This window comes from Oryctolagus cuniculus, chromosome 4 (genome assembly GCF_051225735.1).
Source record: "Oryctolagus cuniculus isolate XC-2025 breed Fujian yellow rabbit chromosome 4, ASM5122573v1, whole genome shotgun sequence".
Classification (NCBI taxonomy): Eukaryota; Metazoa; Chordata; class Mammalia; order Lagomorpha; family Leporidae; genus Oryctolagus; species Oryctolagus cuniculus.
In genome coordinates, this window is record NC_142870.1 from 149,391,829 (window position 1) to 149,410,309 (window position 18,481).

The 18,481-nt window shown below is 42.0% G+C and overlaps 1 protein-coding gene across 1 annotated transcript in view; it reads left to right on the top strand.

The window, feature by feature from the left end:
• The first annotated feature begins 267 nt into the window (after nt 1-267).
• Nucleotides 268-18,481, top strand: part of MRPL3 (mitochondrial ribosomal protein L3) — a 44,163-nt gene continuing 25,949 nt past the window's right edge. Inside the window, exons 1-5 of the mRNA XM_002722066.5 lie at nt 268-553; nt 1,490-1,674; nt 2,998-3,089; nt 6,669-6,767; nt 17,189-17,288. Coding sequence (XP_002722112.2) covers nt 462-553; nt 1,490-1,674; nt 2,998-3,089; nt 6,669-6,767; nt 17,189-17,288 — 568 coding nt within the window. The 5' untranslated portion in view covers nt 268-461. The remainder of the gene's footprint in view (nt 554-1,489; nt 1,675-2,997; nt 3,090-6,668; nt 6,768-17,188; nt 17,289-18,481) is intronic.

Here is an 18,481-nt window from a genome sequence, read left to right on the forward strand (position 1 = left end):
TTTCCTTTCAGGACTATTTTGAGGAGCAACCAATACAATATTATCAAGCGCTGCATTGCACAATGAGCTGCCACAGAGTGAGCACTACTTAAGGGATTTCCCTTTTCTTAGCTTCTTTTGGAATCCTGTCCCGAGTTCATCTTCATTGCTCACAGTGCTTACACCCTCTTCCACTTTACCAGTGGAGAGGTTTGCCAGTCTCCGCCCACCTCACCCATTACCCGGAACCAAAGTGGGACACTTTCGGAGGCGGAACTCTAATTGCCCGGACCTCTTTGCTACACGGACCGGAAGTGCCGCCGAAGTCAATCTTCCCGTCGCGGAGGGCGGCGGAGGACGAGCGGTTCGGCGATTCTCGAAGGCTGCTGCAGACGCGTGGTAGTGGTGTGGAGAAACCGTTTTGAAAGCAGAGCAGCGGGGCGCTTGGAGGTATCGCGAGCTGAACCCTCCCTGGCGGCTCCATGCGGGATTGGAGGCAGCTGGCGCGGGCTGGCGCCCGGGTGCTGGGCTGCGGCGCAGGCGGCCTGGCTGCCGCCCCGCGCGTCGGGAGCAGGTGGGTGCAAGCGGGACACGGGCTGTGGGGTGCGCTGCCTGCACAGCTGCGGCTTTGATCAGGGGCAGCCCTGGCGCGGGGACGTTACCCTGGGTGCCCAGAGGTAGGACGCAAAGACTAGGAGTGTTAACTTCAGGAAGCAACGTGTTAAGGGCCTGTTAGCGAGCGTGGTACTACGAGGGCACTTCCAAGGCTTGTTTTTCTTGGAGTGGAAAAATTTTAAGCCCATGCATAATTTCTTCGTAAGAGGTATTTTTCCATGAACGTTTTGAAGACCTTCCTGTGCACTAAAAGCTCCGTTACATGTATTAGGCGCCTTAGCTGGTGTAGCGTCGCGTGAGCAAACTGCTGTCACATGGTTTACAAGTGAAGCTTAAGTGTCCCAGGCGACTCGACTCACAGATTGGAAACTGTGTCTCTAAACCGGATCCACCTTACTGCAAAAGCGGAATAGACTGCAGAAGGCGTTTCTACTCTTACCCTTCGTGCAGCAACCCCACAGCTTTCTGCCCTCCTCCCGCTGAGGTCTTTCTTGATGTGGCTCGACAGAAGTTCTATCTCTTCCGGATCTTTTAACTTTGCTACACCAGGTTCCTTCACTTCTCTGCGAGGCCTTGTCGCTGCTGGGAGGATGAACATGCCTCCTCCTGCCACCTCCTCTGTTTGTAAAACTGTAAAGATCACATTCAAATGGGTATTAGGAATCTGACTGCCCCAGTGGAGAAGACTGAGAACTTTTCCTCCAATGTGACCATTAATAGTTGAAATGGGAGCCCCGTTATTATTGTAAGAAATGTCAGGGGGGGTGGAAATTGGTGCAGAATCCACTTTCCTGAGGCCTTGCCTGCTTTCCAGTGTATGGGCCCTCCCTTCCCTGCATAAAGCAGGGGATCCTTTTGATTTGAGGGTTGGCTTATTTCTTTATTGTTTTTACAGAACAGACATCTGGCTTTTTGTCCGAAGTCTCCATGGCAAGAGTGGTACTTGGTGGGATGAACATCTTTCTGAAGAAAATGTCCCGTTTGTCAAGCAGTTGGTCTCTGACGAAGATAAAGCCCAGTTAGCAAGTAAACTGTCTCCTCTGAAAGATGAACCCTGGCCTCTACATCCTTGGGAACCAGGTGGTTATTTTGTATTTGATGAATCCTCATCTCCTAATTACTGTGAGGTTGGACACATAGAAAATCATGAACATTTATCATCTCTTGAGTTTGTTTTTCATGGCTGAAGTGTATAGGGAGAGTGGGGAGGAGTTGGTTTGCAAGTTTGTTTCCAGCCTCCCAGCCTGTTAGTGAATGATGATAATAAAGACCTTGCGATGGTATTTTGTAGGTGAAAGGAGAATCATTCTGCAAATACTGTTTCCTACAGATAAAAAGTTTTAAAATAAGTCCAGGAAGAAAGGATGGGAGAGTATGGTATAATTATAACATGTTATGGGGATGTGTCAGTTGAGATGCTCTAGTATTCTGAGTTTATTAAGCAGAATTCCAGAATTGGCTCTTTGTGTCTGTTAAGACATTAAATCCATGTGTGGCCAGACCAGGAAGGAAAAAGCCTTTCCTCTTGAGTGTGTGGCCTCTGAGTGGAGATTATGCTGATAGTGACCAAAAGCTCTTAGTGGAGCGATGTTACCAATTTATTTAACAAATCTAAATATCATGTTGGAAACTGACATACTCCTATGTTAGCAACATGACCACCTGTGGCATCTCTTAGCTATTCTTAGAATTTGAGTGATAGGGGCCGGCGCCGTGGCTCAATAGGCTAATCCTCCACCTTGCGGCGCCGGCACACCGGGTTCTAGTCCCGGTCGGGGCGCCGGATTCTGTCCCGGTTGCCCCTCTTCCAGGCCAGCTCTCTGCTATGGCCAGGGAGTGCAGTGGAGGATGGCCCAGGTGCTTGGGCCCTGCACCCCATGGGAGACCAGGAAAAAGCACCTGGATCCTGGCTCCTGCCATCGGATCAGCGCGGTGCGCCCGGCTGCAGCAGCGGCCATTGGAGGGTGAACCAACGGCAAAAGGAAGACCTTTCTCTCTGTCTCTCTCTCTCACTGTCCACTCTGCCTGTCAAAAAAAAAAAAAAAAAAAAAGAATTTGAGTGATAGGTACTTTCTAATTATGATATTAGTATAAATTGATAATAGGAAAGCATAATGATGGATATATCTTGCCCTCCACTAATACCAGAAGATAACCATATTTTGTGTAATTCTGTTATATTTGATCATTTCACAGGTAGTTATTGAGCACCAATATATTATCCCAGGGGTGTTTGATGGCATTAGATCTATAAGCAGCAGTTTTGTTTCCTTCTCTGAATACATTAGCAGATTTCTTATATGCCTGCTCCTTAACTGAAATCTAATCTTAGGAAAGACTGCTGTTTCGTATTGGTAGATACTGAAAAAGCTTTAGTTAACATTGGTTTGTTTTAATTGCCAGGTTCTTCTAGAGTTGGCCTTATTGCCCTGAAGCTGGGCATGATGCCTTTATGGACGAAGGATGGTCATAGGCATGTGGTCACACTACTTCAGGTGAGAAAGAAATGGAAAATGTAGAGGGCTTTGAGTGTGTGCCAAAATTTTGTGTGCAAATTGTAACGGACAATATTTGTATCTTGAAACATGTAACTGTATGGTAAAGAAAAGGATTATGTTGAACATGAAAAATGTTAAAAGTTTTTTCTTCTGATAGTTTCAGCATGTTCTGACTCTTACATGAGCGGTGGCTTTCTGATACTATTATTGAGATAACTAGGGCAATGAAAGAAATGTATAACCCAGCTTCTCACAGGTCTGCTGGTTTAATTCATGATTGGAAAAAAGTCTCAGTCCCATATTGTCTTCATAAATGGAATTCTTTCAACTCCAGATTACAGTTTTGATCTCTTTACTATCAGTATTAATACTGATAACCAGAGGAGGTAATATTTTGTTCATTGAGATGAGGTATAGTCTTGTGATTGAGAATGTAGGCCCAAGGCTTAGGCGTTTACCCTAGCAGTTATACAGTTGGGATGCCATCTCCTATATCAGAGTGACTGGAATTGAATCGGCTCTGCTTCTGATTCCAGGTTCCTGCTAATGTGCATCCTGAGACAGCAGGTGATGACTCAATTCAGTTCCTGCCATTTATGGATTTTTTTTTTTTGACAGGCAGAGTAGACAGTGAGAGAGACAGAGAGAAAGGTCTTCCTTTACCTTTGGTTCACCCCACAATGGCCACTGCAGCCGGTGCATCATGCTGATCCAAAGCCAGGAGCCAGGTACTTATTCTGGTCTCCCACGGCGTGCAGGGCCCAAGGACTTGGGCCATCCTCCACTGCACTCCCGGGCCACAGCAGAGAGCTGGCCTGGAAGAGGGGCAACTGGGACAGAATCCGGCGCCCCGACTGGGACTAGAACCCCGTGTGCCGGTGCCACAGGCGGAGGATTAGCCTATTGAGCTGCGGCGCCGGACTGTTTTTGTTTTTTTAAGGTTTATTTGTTTGAAAGGCAGAGTTAGAAAGAGGAAAATACAGAAAGAATTCTTCCAACCACTGATTCAGTCCTCGGACAACAGCCAGGCCTGGACCAGGTCAGAGCTAGGAGCCAAGAGCATCTGGGTGTGCCAGGGCCCAGTTAGGCCATCTTCTACTTTCCCAGGCACATTAACAGGGAGCTGGATCAAAAGTGGAGGAGACGGGGGCCGGCGCCGTGGCTCAATAGGCTAATCCTCCACCTTGCGGCGCCGGCACACCGGGTTCTAGTCCCGGTTGGGGCGCCGGATTCTGTCCCGGTTGCCCCTCTTCCAGGCCAGCTCTCTGCTATGGCCAGAGAGTGCAGTGGAGAATGGCCCAGGTGCTTGGGCCCTGCACCCCATGGGAGACCAGGAAAAGCACCTGGCTCCTGGCTCCTGCCATCGGATCAGCGCGGTGCGCCGGCTGCAGCAGCGGCCATTGGAGGGTGAACCAACGGCAAAGGAAGACCTTTCTCTCTCTGTCTCTCTCTCACTGTCCACTCTGCCTGTCAAAAAAAAAAAAAAAAAGTGGAGGAGACAGGACTCAAACTGGCACCCATTTGGGATGCCAGCATTCCAGGCAGCAGCTTATGCTACAGTGGTGGGCCCTAACTATGCGTATTGAAGTAGTACACCTTGTCTGTAAAAGATGTATTCTTTTATTAAAGAAAAAAAAAATTATGTCCCACTTCAAAGTTAGTGTGAGGATTGTATGAAATGAAGTTGTGCTGTGAAACAGTGTCAAGGGAGGAGTGTTGTGTTGCAGTGGGGTTAAGCCGCCATCTGTGACGCCAGCATCCCATATGAGCACCAGTATGAGTCCCAGCTGCTCCACTTCCTATCAGCTCTCTACTAATGTGCCTGGGAAGGCAGTGGAAGATAACCCAAGTGCTTGGGTCCCTGCTGCCCACATGGGACACCCAGATGGAGTTCCAGGTTCCTGTCTTTGGCCTGACCCAGCTCTGACCTGTTATGGCTGTCTGGGAAGTGAATCAGCAGATGGAAGATCTCTCTCTCTCTCTCTCCCTCTTCTCCTCTGTCCCCCAATTATTCTGCCTTACAAATAAATAAATCTTAGAAAAAAGACAAGTGCTCAGTAAATGTTACCCACTGCTTTCATTATTGTTATAGAAAGATCACTTTGAATAACTCAGTCTTTGGAGCTCTAGTCTTGAATTAGTTGATTAGACAGGTGATAGTGATTAAAATAATCACATGCACATAAATGCTTAGAGTGTTGATAAAGTACAGAGCACCCATAAGGCCTTAGTAAATGTTTATTGGTTCTAAATGATCAAGTCTAGGACAGTAATTTCAAAAACTGAGGAACTTCAAGAGCTCTCAGTGGTAGGTCGTAGAATTGTCAATTGGTGCAACGATTTTGGAAAACAGTTTAGTGTATGTGATAAAGTTGATGTAGGTGAACCTTGCGCTCTCAAATCTGCCAAATGTTACTTATTACTAGAATTGAGGAAGTGTACACCTGGATTCCTATACCATACTGTTTAGAGCAGCATCATACTGAATACCCCAGAACAGGAAATAAGACATGTCCATCAGCAGCAGAATGGCTCAGTGATTGATATATTCATATAATGAGCTGCTGGACAACAATGGGTATGGACAGAATAGATCTACACACAGCAGTGCAAATGAACTTTACATATATAATATTGATTGAAAGAAGTAAGATGTGGAACAGTGCATATACCTGCGTTCCATTTGTGTTAAGTTTAAAGCAAAAAGCAGGCCAGTGCTGTGCTGTAGTAGGTTAAGCTTCTGCCTGTAGTGTTAGCATCGTATATGGGTACAGGTTCATGTCCTGGCTGCTCCACGTCCGATCCAGCTTCCTGCTAATGGCCTGGGAAAGCATTGGAAGATGGCTCAAGTGCTTGGGCCCTAGCACCCACGTGGGAGACCCAGAAAAAGTTCCTGGCTCTGAATCGGCCCAGGTCCGGCCATTGCGGCCATTTGGGGAGTGCACCAGCGGATGGAAGACCTTTCTGTTTCTCCCTCTCTCTCAAACTCTGCCTCTCGAATAAATAAATCTTCAAAAAATAAATAAGTAAATAAAGTACAAAACACTAGGCACATTACTGAGCAATACCTTGGAAGGAAGTAATTGTAAAGACAAGTAAGTGATTACCCTAAGTGTCAAGTTATTTCTAGGGCAATGTTTCTTTAATGTTGCTGAGCCTCACAATCACATGGAGAGCCTAAACACAGAGATGCTGATTGAGTAGGTTTGTGGTGGTACCTGAGAATCTGCATCTTACCATGTTTCTGGGGTGCTGATGTTGCTTGTCTGGGGTAAAATGCAGGGAACTTTGGGGATTCTACTTCTTGACCCAGATAGTGGTTACATGTACATTTTCTTTATAAATGCTCATTGTGTTCTATATTTATGTTTTGTGTGCCTTCCTGTATGTTGTGTAGGACAGTTTTCTAAAGGTAAAGGTTTATTTGTATATTTTAAGTGTGTGAGTGGTATTAGAGGGTTAATGATATAAGTAACTTCAGAAAATTCCTAATTGTGCCAGGGCCTCTATGTGATTCTTGTGTAGTGTTAAAATGTATCTGGACATGTGCTCATTTTTTTGTATTTATTTTTTTAGGTACAAGACTGTCATGTCTTAAAATACACGTCGAAGGAAAATCATAACGGAAAAATGGCAGCCCTAACTGTAGGAGGAAAAACTGTATCACGTTTCCGGGTAAGGCTGTATTTTCAGTCCTAGAATAGAACATTTCATTAATTTCAGCTCTGAATGCTTTTGTATTTTTTAGAATAGAGCTCAGCCAGAAACTTTATCTGTTTGTGAGGTGAGCTCTATGGGGAAGCTGTCCACAGAGCTTGTTGTCTGGGAGGTGAGGTGAGCTCTACAGGGAAGCCATCCACAGAGCTTATTGCCCTGGAGTGGGAGAGACTTGAGTGCGTTCCAGCCGTCAGCCCACATCTGGAACACATGACTTTACCTAGTGAGACTACAGTGTTTGTTCTGTCAGATGGAGATAATAATGCTATTTACTTACTCACAAGGATTAAATGAGCTTATTCAGATTTGCCTGGTTAGTTATTGAGTGTATGTTTTATTTTCCTTTCTGTTGTGGATAGTTGTTTCAACTCTTGACACTAAGAGCATGTGATGATTAATTTGTATGTTTTAGAAGGATCTTTCAGTCCTTGGGAGAAAGAATGTTGAATTGGTTGCTTAAATTTGAAAAATTTGACCAACTAATATCCCCTCTTGAATGACAAAAAACAAGGGAAGCCTTCCTAGAAACGGTAATGATAACAAATAATGAAATGTCTTTAGGTTTACTAGATCGTATTTTTTATCTCTAAGACAAAATTTTTGTTGTAAATTGTTTTTGAAATTAATGTGAACAAAAGGATATAACTTCCACTATCCAGCTGTCATAACTAGCAAGTGCATCTTGTGTGTCTGTTACTACTCCATTTCCTTGTCATAGTTAACTGTTATTGAGCATTTACTACATGTTAGGTACCTAAACATTAAGCCTTTTATACTGCCTATGTGATCTTTTTAGCCTCTGAGGTTGAAGTGTTAATTAACTTGCTCAGGTCCATCCGCTGGTAAGAGGCAGAGTGACAGACCACAGAGCCTTACTTCTTTAACTATCTTGATATCCACCCTCCGGGAACTCATAGTTTAGTGGAGAAAATATACTAATAAATTAGTCATCCCAATATTGTATTAATCCAACAAACAGAACCAGAGATGGCCAATCCTGCATCCCATGAGGTTTCACAGGGAGGAGACCAAAGGGAGATCAGGTATTACAAGCAGGCTCAGAGGGAAAGGCCTGTGCAGATACGCGGCAGCATATGTGTGTATGTGTATACGTGTGCTGTGTAAGGCCACCACAAAACACACCAAACACCAGAGTAAGGGAAAGGGTTTATTGGGGCAAAGAGAGAAATTAGGGAGAAGGAGAGTGTAAGAGAGAGCAAGAGAGATCAGGAGATGGAGAGAAAAGAGAGCCATGTGTTCAGGAACAAGTCCTCTTACAACTTTGCTGGGGGGTGGGCAGGGAAGTAGGAGCACCGAATCTCATTAGGGTGGGGGTAGAGCTGACACCAGTGGTTGGGCCACGTGGTCACCTGGCTTCCAGCAGTGGTGGCGGGGGCTAGAGCCTAGGATGGTGTTTGGGGTGTAGATTGTGCTATAGTTAAGACTGTGCCATTTTACTAACATGCTGTGATGGAGAACTGAGATGTGGCTGCACCTCATTGTTTGGTGCAGGCTGGGGGAGGGTGGTGAAGGGGTGTCCGACAGTGTAGAATGGAAAGGTACTTAGACTTCATCCAGTAGACTTTAAAGAGTTTTCTCAGTTTTTTAAGCAGGACAGTAACTTGACAAAATTGTTATCTTGGTAAACTAAAATTGAAAAATCTGGTGGAAAGAGGACTTTCAGGGGGTTGTTTTAAGCAGCTAGGAGTGAATTGAAAAAAACCTTTTGAACCCAAACAGTTGCATTGGGATTGAAAGGGGCAAGGATCTGTAAAGGACTATCTGTGTGTGTGTGTGTGTGTGTGTGTGTGCACGCGTGCGTACAGTAGTGGTGGTGGTGGTAGTGGTGGTGGTGAGAGAACACAGGCTAGAGTGTTTGAAATTGTAATTTAAGCTCTCATTTTGGCTATGCTATTATTATAGAAAATGTTAGCCATCCCTTTTATAAGATCCAAAGATCAAATTGTACATCCTGGAGAGTCCTTCAGTATTAGAATCAGTTTCTCATCTTGAAAAGAAAAGAGAAATGAGGGGAAAAGTCAGGCTCCCCAGATCGCTTACCAACAATATCAAATGAAAACTTAGCAAGCAATTTCAGCCATTAAATAACAACTTATGAAAACATTTACCAGAAGGTCCAGTGCCTTCTATAAATTTTAAGAATACATGGATTTGGAAACATCTCTTAAATATCTAACACCGTGTAGCTTGTTTGACCAGCAAACTCAAGCACAAACATGTAAAAATATTTTTAGTTTCTTTCTACCAACGAATTTCAATTATTTTGATTTTGCTGAGACTTGTTTTATGGTATAGTATGTGGTCATTCCTAGAGAAAGTTCCATGCACTGCTGAGAAGAGTTTGCATTCTGCAACTGTAGGGTGAAAAGGTCTGTTGATATCTGTTAGGTCCATTTGGTCTATAGTGTTGATTAAATCTGCTGTTTCCTTGCTGCTATTCTGTCTGGTTGATCTCTCCATTGCTGAAAGTGGAGTATTGAAGTCCCCTATTATTATTGTATTGGAGTCTATTGCTGAAAGTGGAGTATTGAAATCCCCTGTTACTATTGTATTAAGTCTCCCTTTAAATCTCTTAATATTTCTTTTAAATAGCCAGGTGCTCTGTAATTAAGTGCATATATGTTTATTATAGTTACATCTTCCTGTTGAATTGATCCCTTAAACATTACATAGTGCCCTTCTTTGTCTCTTTGAACAGTTTCTCTGTTTTATCTAATATTAGGATAGCTACACCAGCTCTTTTCTGGTTTCTGTTGGCATGGAATATCTTTTTCCATCCTCTCACTTTCAGTCTCTGTGCATCTTTGTTGGTGACGTGTATCTTGTAGGCAGCAAACCGATGGGTTTTGTTTTTTAATCCATTCAGCCAGTCTCTGTCTTTTAACTGGGGAGTTGAGGCCATTTTACATTCAAGGTGGCTATTGATAAGTAACGGCTTTGCCATTTTTCAAAAAATATTCCTTTTTTTACTTTGAATTTCCTTTGAACTTTTACTGAGAGATTTTCTTCCTTTACCTTCTTTTGTGGTGATGACCATGTTTCTGTGTTTCTGTGTGCAACACATCCTTAAGCATCTTTTGTAGTGCTGGATGGGTGGTGACAAATTCTTTCAATTTCTGTTTGTTATAGGTCTTTATTTCACCTTCCTTCACAAATGAGAGCTTTGCAGGGTATAATATTCTGGGCTGACAGGTTTTTTTCTCTTAGGACTTGGAATATATCTTGCCATTCTCCAAATTTACCATGAGAATAACAAGGGAGTGGTGATTTCATCTTCTTGAGCTCACAGTTTATTGTGAAAACAAGTTTCCTATTCCACTGTTCTGGATGGTTTCTTGTTTTAGCATGAGCAAGCCAGATAGGATAAAGGATTGTAAATCAGGTCCTTTCGGTATTGTCCTCACCTGGTAACTGAATGCCAATCTGATTTTTTTTTTTCTCTTCGAAATTGTAGTTAAAAAAAAAACCCTGGTGCTACAAGGTTTTTTGGGTTTTTGCCTCTCTTGGAAGCCCCTGTCCATGCCACTCTGGCTGGAGGTCTTTGACTCTAATAAATCTGTATAAATCTCAAAAAAAAAAAAAAAAAAAGATTTTATTTACTTATTTGAGAGGTAGAGTTATAGACAGAGGGTGAGACAGAGAAAGGTCTTCCATCTGCTGGTTCACTCGCCAAATGGCCGCAACCGCCAGAACTGGGCCGATCCAAAACCAGGAGCTTCTTCTGGGTCTCCCAAGTGGGTGCAGGGCCCAAGCAGTTGGGCCATCTTCTACTGCTTCCCCAGGCCATAGCAGAGAGCTCAATTGGAAGAGGAACAGCCAGGATACAAACTGGCGCCTGCACCATAGGCAAAGACTTAGCCTGCTGTGCCACACTGGCCCCTAGACTGGTTTCTAAATAGGCAACTGGATCAGTGCTGAGGCTATCAGCTTGGATAGGGACAAGGAAAGGAAGTCTAGACTAAAAGATGTACTTGAGATGTTCAGAGAACATCCATCCAGGTTTGGTTGTCCTGTAAATAGTTGAGAACTGTTGATCAGTCATTAAGTGGTAATTGAAATCATTGAAGCCCTGTTAACCTAGCCTGTTGCATAAGTATTAGAGAAGCTATTTCTGTGTAATATGGTAGCATGGTCCATTTGTTTTCTATTCAAGCTTTTAGTATTATCTGTCTTGCTACTAATTCTTGACAGTTTATTGACTAACAAATAAGATTTCAAGTAATTCCACAGTAATTAAAAGCACGACACCTTTATGGAAACTTTTAAAAAATTATCAAATACTTGAATTTTAAAAATGTGTCAATATGTACCAGCCTTCATGTGAATCTTTAGTTTGGCAAATATCTCTGTTTTCTAATTGATTATACTTTGTTTTTATAGTGACTAGTATCATTTTTATTGTCATTACCAGTTTGTACAATTCATGACTTCATGGCTTTCATATTTGTAAATCAAGCATTTTATTGGGATAATCCATTCTTCCCCAATGGATCTATGCACAGTGCTTCCTCAGAACTCTGAGACAGTTTGCAGAGTCAGAGAGCTGAGTTCTGATCCTCAGCTCTACTGTGAGCTCCCTCCACTCACCTTTGGAACATCCATTTTCTTATCCATACAAACAGAACAGAACTTGCTGGTCTCTAAATTCTCTTCCAGTTCTGAAAAACTCACATTGGTTCTCTGAATATTTTACGTTTCAAGTAAACACAGTGATTAAAAGGAAGTGCTTGAGACCTCAGTTTAAGTTACTCTATATTACTTAGTGCTGAAGATGTAGTATAGATAAACTTTGTGAACATGCTGATAGCATGTTCCAATATTTAAAATATTACAGCAATTGTAGGCGACACGTCCATCCTCAAGACTATGGCTCACATGTTTTTCTCTTTAGCATATTCTGGTAGCTTTCTTCTCTTCAGTGAATGTGCTGTATGGCCCAGTCATCTGGACACTGTATTCAGAGGTTGCGGTGGATTTTTGACCATCTTAACTACCTTCTGTTTACTTGTGTAGCATAGGAAGCACTACAAAGACCCTTCTTACATGATTCTTCAAGATAATCGTTTTTCTAGATCCAGAGAACATTTATTATGATCCTAAGGCCGGTGCCGTGGCTCACTAGGCTAATCCTCCGCCTGTGGCGCTGGCACTCTGGGTTCTAGTCCCGTTGTGGCGCTGGATTCTGTCCCGGTTGCTCCTCTTCCAGTCCAGCTCTCTGCTGTGGCCCGGGAAGGCAGTGGAGGATGGCCCAAGTGCTTGGGCCCTGCACCCGCATGGGAGACCAGAAGGAAGCACCTGGCTCCTGGCTTCAGACTGGCATAGTTCCAGCTGTAGCGGCCATTTGAGGGGTGAACCAACGGAAGGAAGACCTTTCTCTCTGTCTCTCTCTCTCACTGTCTAACTCTGCCTGTCAAGAAAAATTAAAAAAAAAAAAATCTTAAGACAAAGCTTTGTCTCTAAATGACCTTTCTTCAGAATGGGATGTGAATGTGGGGTTTTTTAATTCCTTATAAGTAGAGCATTTTTGTTTGAAAAGGAAAGAGATTTTAAAAACTAAAAGTATGGAAGCACTGCACATAGATTGATTATAGAGAGTTTGTATTTTTAAGTGAGATCTATGAATATAAGATACCAAATAAACACTCAAAAGCAAAATTGATTAACTCTTACTTGTAAAAGGGCTAGGATTGTTGTTTTTAAATCTGTTAAGAATTTATGTCTCCAAGAAATGAGACAACTTTGCCTTTGCTATTTTTGTACCTTATTATAAATAAAAACTGGTACACAGTGTTATAGAATAAGGAAGTTAAGTGGCCTTAAAAGTTGATTAAATCAATTCATCTTGGGAGCAGGGAAGCGTTTTCATTGTGGGAAGGATAATTGCAGAGAACTTTGAAGGGGGGGGAATGCAGCCTCATCGATGGGATTATCCAAGTGTGACAATACTGTCAGTCTTGTAAATTGCTTTTTCAGATCATTCATATGGAAGTTTAAAAAAGAGAGGAAAGAAATAATTTGTTATCCTGCTTCTGGCTTTAACCTAACTTGAGCATTTCGCTTTTATCATGATTGAGACCTTATTAGTTTTATAAAATGTTGATTTTAAATGAAAAAAGTTAAAATATTCAATCTTAGTAAAACTGGAAGGTAATTTAAGTATATGTAGTATATTATAACCTTATTTTTTTTCTGTTTTAGTCTAGAGTTACTTAGGATGTTCTTGCTATTTTATATTACCAAAAAACTAAAGAATTTTTCTTGAAAGCTTCCTGGTATACTTAAAAACTGGTAGTAATAAAATAATATGCTTCTTAAATCACCAAATGGAAGACCTGCAAGTCAAAAGTAAATTTAAAGTCTGTTCTAAAATTTAATAAATCTGAGTTTGATACATCAGGAAAATAATTTCAAGGAGCCATACTTCAGTGAAAACTTTTGTATTTGCCCTTGCTGTAGAAGGAGAGAGTGGTGATGAAAAGAAGGTGCCTTGGGCAGAATGTGCTGAGCAAGTAATCTGAGTTCAGCAGGTAGAGGTAAAAACAAGAGAGCAAATGACTACAGTTTATGTTCTTGCTCTTTGGAGGGAAGATTAGCTTCCTGAGGGAACCCTGAGGTATGAACCATCTCCAGTGGGTGTCAGAGCTTGCAACATTTGATGTTCACCCGCTGGAGGGCCCAGGTAGGTAGTGGACTGAGCTGGAAATTAACATTCTATGCCTGCAGACCAATGCCAACCAGATCTTTTAAAGACTGCTTGTTAAATTACAAAAAGTACTAACCGTTTACATTTTAAATGGAAGCTAGCAAGTAAAGTGACTGTGTAGACAACAACTCCATTGGAATTGGGGAAAGGATGGTATATCAGTGTTATCCTGAGTTGGTTAAGATTTTTCAGTTGATGCTGTTGGTGCTTTTCTGATTACAGATTACAATTGGTTTAGTTTCATAACAGTTTAATTTCTTGTGGGTTTGTTCACCCTTACCACAAGTTGTGGTTTATATATTTAGTCCTATATTTTCTGATAACTAAACTAGAAGATAGAGGTCACAACCACAGGATGTTGCATGTTAAGAATTGACTGAGCTGACAAGTGGGAAGGTGGGCTGACTTGGAGAGACCACTGCCACTTGTGGAGGTGCCTGTTTCTGTTTCTTTTCACCATTCCTTCCTGCCACTGTGGCTGGCTCTAAGACCAGCAGGTAGACAGCATGTTAAGTAGGTACTTGAAAGGTGATGTGGATATTGCAATGAAGGAGCAGTGTGCTCTGGCAAGGCTGGTTAGGAAATATAACTAGAACTTGGACTAAAGACATGCATTTGGCAGATTTTTTAATGAGCTTTCGAGGTGCAAGGTGGGGAGGAAAGTATAAGCCAAGAGGGTGGTACGGGTGGTAAGAGTTGACATGGGTATGCATCCATAGAAGACCACAGCCCCATGGGGCCTGCAGGTACTATTTTTTTTAAAGATTTATTTATTTTTATTTGAAAGTCAGAGTTACACAGAGAGAGAGAGAGAGAGAGGTCTTCCATCCGATGGTTCACTCCCCAGTTGGCCGCAATGGCTAGAGCTGCACTGATCCGAAGCCAGGAGCCAGGAGTTTCTTCCAAGTTTCCCACATGGGTGCAGAGACCCAAGGACTTGGGCCATTCTCTACTGCTTTCCCAGGCCATAGCAGAGAGCTGGATCAGAAGTGGAGCAGCCGGGTCTCGAACCAGCACCCATGTGGGATGCTGGGGCTTCAGGCAAGGGCGTTAACCTGCTGCACCATAGCGCCGGCCCCACCTGCAGGTACTTCTTTATGGCTAGAAGGAAAGTTGAGGGAGAGGGAACCTCAGGAAGGTATGTACACAAGTTCCTTGTGTTCTGACAAAAGTGACATTCTACACATCAGAATATATAAAATGACACAGGGTTGTTTTTTTTTTTTTTATTCTGGCAAGTCCTAAGGCAATTTATATCAAGAGTCTTGAGAATTAACTGTTAAAAAGACTCAGGACATTATTATAATATTAATTACAGTAATTATAATTATTATATATAATTATATTATTATTATATGTAATTTTATTATAATTATTATTGTTGTTGTTATAAGGAAATAAGAAGTCAGCTTTTATTTGCAAGGATGTTGGTTGTGCTGATATTTACAATAGCGGTGGGGGTGGGGGGAGAGATAGGGATGAGGAAAGGAACACACAGCAGGACCTTCCAGGAACTGGGGATATAACAGCAACTCAGACTAGCCTGTCTTCAGGACATGCACATTTTGGTGAGATTAGAGGTGAGATGCAGAAGTTAACAGCTTAAGAGCTCAAGTAATAGAAAATGTGTATATTGTCAGATGAAGGGAGCTAAATGCTTTGAAGAGTAAAGATAGACTGAAAAGATGGCAAGTGATGAAAAGTAATGCTGTTTTATCTAGAGTAATCAGGAGAGGTCAGTTGGGGTTTTGATGAAAACCTCAATAAGTAATGGGGTCAGTCATGCAAAAATCTTTTTTCTTTCTGTTTTTTTTTTTTTTTTTAATTTATTTATTTGAAAGAGTGGCAGGGAGAAACAGAAACAGATCTTCCATTCACTGGTTTTAGCAGGGAGTTGGAATGGAAGCAGAGCAGCTGGAATTTGATGGGGATGCTGGTAACACAGGCTGTAACACCAGCCATGGCATGCAGAAATCTGGCAGGAAAGCACTCCAGAGGAAGCAGTATGAGCAAGGGACCTGAGACCACTGTTTGATGTGTTCTTAGAACAGGAGGGAGGGGATTTTATCTGAAACAGGGTAAGGGAGTGAGAGATCAGATTGTACAAACCTTGACTGATTCTGTGAGAGGGGAACCTCACCCTCAAAACATGATTGACACAGCCTGAGTTTTAAAGTGGCGTGCCGGCCTGTGAGAACAGTTAGGATGCTGTTGATATAATCAAGGCAGAAGTTAGTGGTTGAGGATGGGTGAGGTGTTAAGAGGTCAGTGTGAGCTGTATTTTAAATGGCATGTGTGGATTGAACTGCTGATGAATGGGTCATGGGATGTGAAGAGTCAAGAGTGACCATGAGAGTTGGCTCAGACAGAGGTAGGGTGTAGCCAGTTGGCTTTGGAAGAGCAGGGAGAAGAGTTTGGGAGGGAAGTTTGGCTTCAGACATAGTAAGCTGGAGTTGGCTGTATGACATTGAAGTGGGTGTAATGATTGCAGCTTGACACCTTAGTTTATAGTCCAGAGTGGCATCTGAAATTAAAGTTACAAGTGTGGAGTCATTCACTACGTGGGAACGCAGTGAGTAGTAACTGGAAGCCAGTTAGTCTTGAGTATTGCCTGGTGTATTTGGCTGTGTGGAGATCTTTGGTTACCTTGGCAAGGACTTTCATTGAGGTGGGTTCAGAGAATGGGAGGAAAGAAAGTAGACACAGTGGTCTTTTCTTTTTTAGAAAACTTTTATTTAATAAATACAAATTTCGAAAGTACAACTTTGGGATTATAGCAGTTTTTTCCCCCACCATAACTGCCCTCCCACCTGCAAACCATCCCATCTACAGCCTGTCTTTTCAAGGAGTGCTGCTATAAGAAGAGACATACTGGCTTGAGATATGGTCAAGGAGTTTCGTTTTATAGCATGAATTATTGTGCCATGTTCATATATGATAGGAAAGTTCCAGTGGAAAGGGAGAAATTAATGATTTAGAAGAGAGTGGGGACCATTTCAGGAAGAAAGGCAGTAAGTAGGTGAAAGGTTGGGGTGAATTTTTAACAGTTCCCCATCAGTGTGATTCCTGGCATCTGAGTGGAGGGCTTTTGGCCCTGGCATTTTCCAAAGGCTAACCACATGCATGTCATGTGCATCCAGGAGTGGGAGGGAGGATAATAGTATTGAGTGCTAGCACAGGAAGTTTGATTTGCTGATCAGAGCATGAAGACGTTCCCTTGATTTTTCTGTTGGATCAGCACAATCAGGGAGGAGGTCCAGAGCTGGAGGGTTTTAGGAGAGAATGTGACGCAATTGCCTTGGAGCGCCTGAGAGGTTTCACCAGGAAAATGAAGTTGGCCAGACCACGTCTGGGACTCTCTTTGAAGTCTGTGGTCATAACATTCAGTGAGACCTATTGTGTTCTCTTTAGTGGCTTCAGAATGGACAGAGTTGATTTCCTGGGGTTAATATTCCTAGACAGTCTCCTGTCAGAATTCAGATGTGAGCAGGGCACAGCTCCCTTAAATCAGGGAAACCAGGTGCTCTTTGTTCAGTAGGGGAATAGGGAGGGCTTCCATCTGTTCTCTGGGATATTTATAACTTGGTGTGGATCTCTGTGCATTCAGCCTCACCCTTCCTGCTCAGTGTGTTACTTATATATGCTTTTCTCCTAGAAATCGACCTCAGTATTGGAGTTTTACCAAGAACTTGGATTGCCACCAAAACAAAAAGTTAAAATCTTTCATGTAACAGATAATGCTGTAATTAAGCCAGGTAATCTGGGGTTGGGCAGAGGAGGGAAGTAAAAATACCCAAATATGTGATTTGTTTAATGTCAGCCCTCTCAAAAAATCTGAGTCCTAAATGCAAACTCCCAAACACTTATTTTTAAACATAAAACTGCATCTGATTTAATCACTAGGAACAAACAAGACTTGGTCTTTTTTAAGTGAAAAAACTGTAGGAAACTCTTTGTTTTCTATGATAGAGGGAGGAACACTTTTGTTTTTAATGTAGAGAGAGTTTCACATTTGAAAAAGCCATTCCAAATAAAACGCTGACTTTTAGAATTTGAAATTGCCTGTTGGCAGTAAAGGAAGACTAGCTGAACACTCACTTCGAGGAACTTGAGAAAATACTGCCTGAAATGGGGCAGTGGCTGGCCATAGCACCCCAATGTACAGATTCTTGCTTAAAAATTCTAAACATTTTACCTGACTATATTGATCGTGCTGGTTCAGATAATAAAATAACAGCATTTTGATGTTTTGGAACTTTAGAAAAGCTCTCTGATCTCTTGAACAGGAGTTCTAGCGAGAAAGACAGTCAAATGTTTTGAATTTCAGTTTTGAAACTTGAAAGTAAAGTAAGTGAAGTTAAGGTAATAAGTATAAAAATTAGTAGAGGTACTTGGGCCACTGTGTATCAGAACGGTTTCTAATAAGGATGTTCCATTTTAAATTTAGAGTTTGTTCTGAAGCAGTTTTAAATATTCACTTTGGTATTAACACATCCAGCTTTTGTAAACCCTTTGTTCATGTTTGGGGTAGAGATACAGTTAAGTTCTTACTGACTTTTGCTATAGCCCAAATTATTGTTTTTGTGGGTCAAAAATGATCAGGGATCAGCAGTTAAAATTGTTCAGGCCCAGAGAAATGTGATCACTCTCCTGTATTTTCAGATTACTAACTTTTTGATTCACAAATCATAATTGTATATATTATGGGTATGATGTGATGTGTTGATGTATACAGACAATGTAGATACAACCATTATACTCATATGAATCCGGATTGGGTCCTACATTAAAGAAGAATACCCTATGCACTCCATTGCCTATATTAAATAAATTAGCTAAAATCAACTTTTAATTACATACTCTAGTACAGTGATTCCTGCTTTTAAAAAAAATCTTTTATTTGATGATGTTAATGTGATTCTTCAGTTAAATAATAAATTTCTTGAAG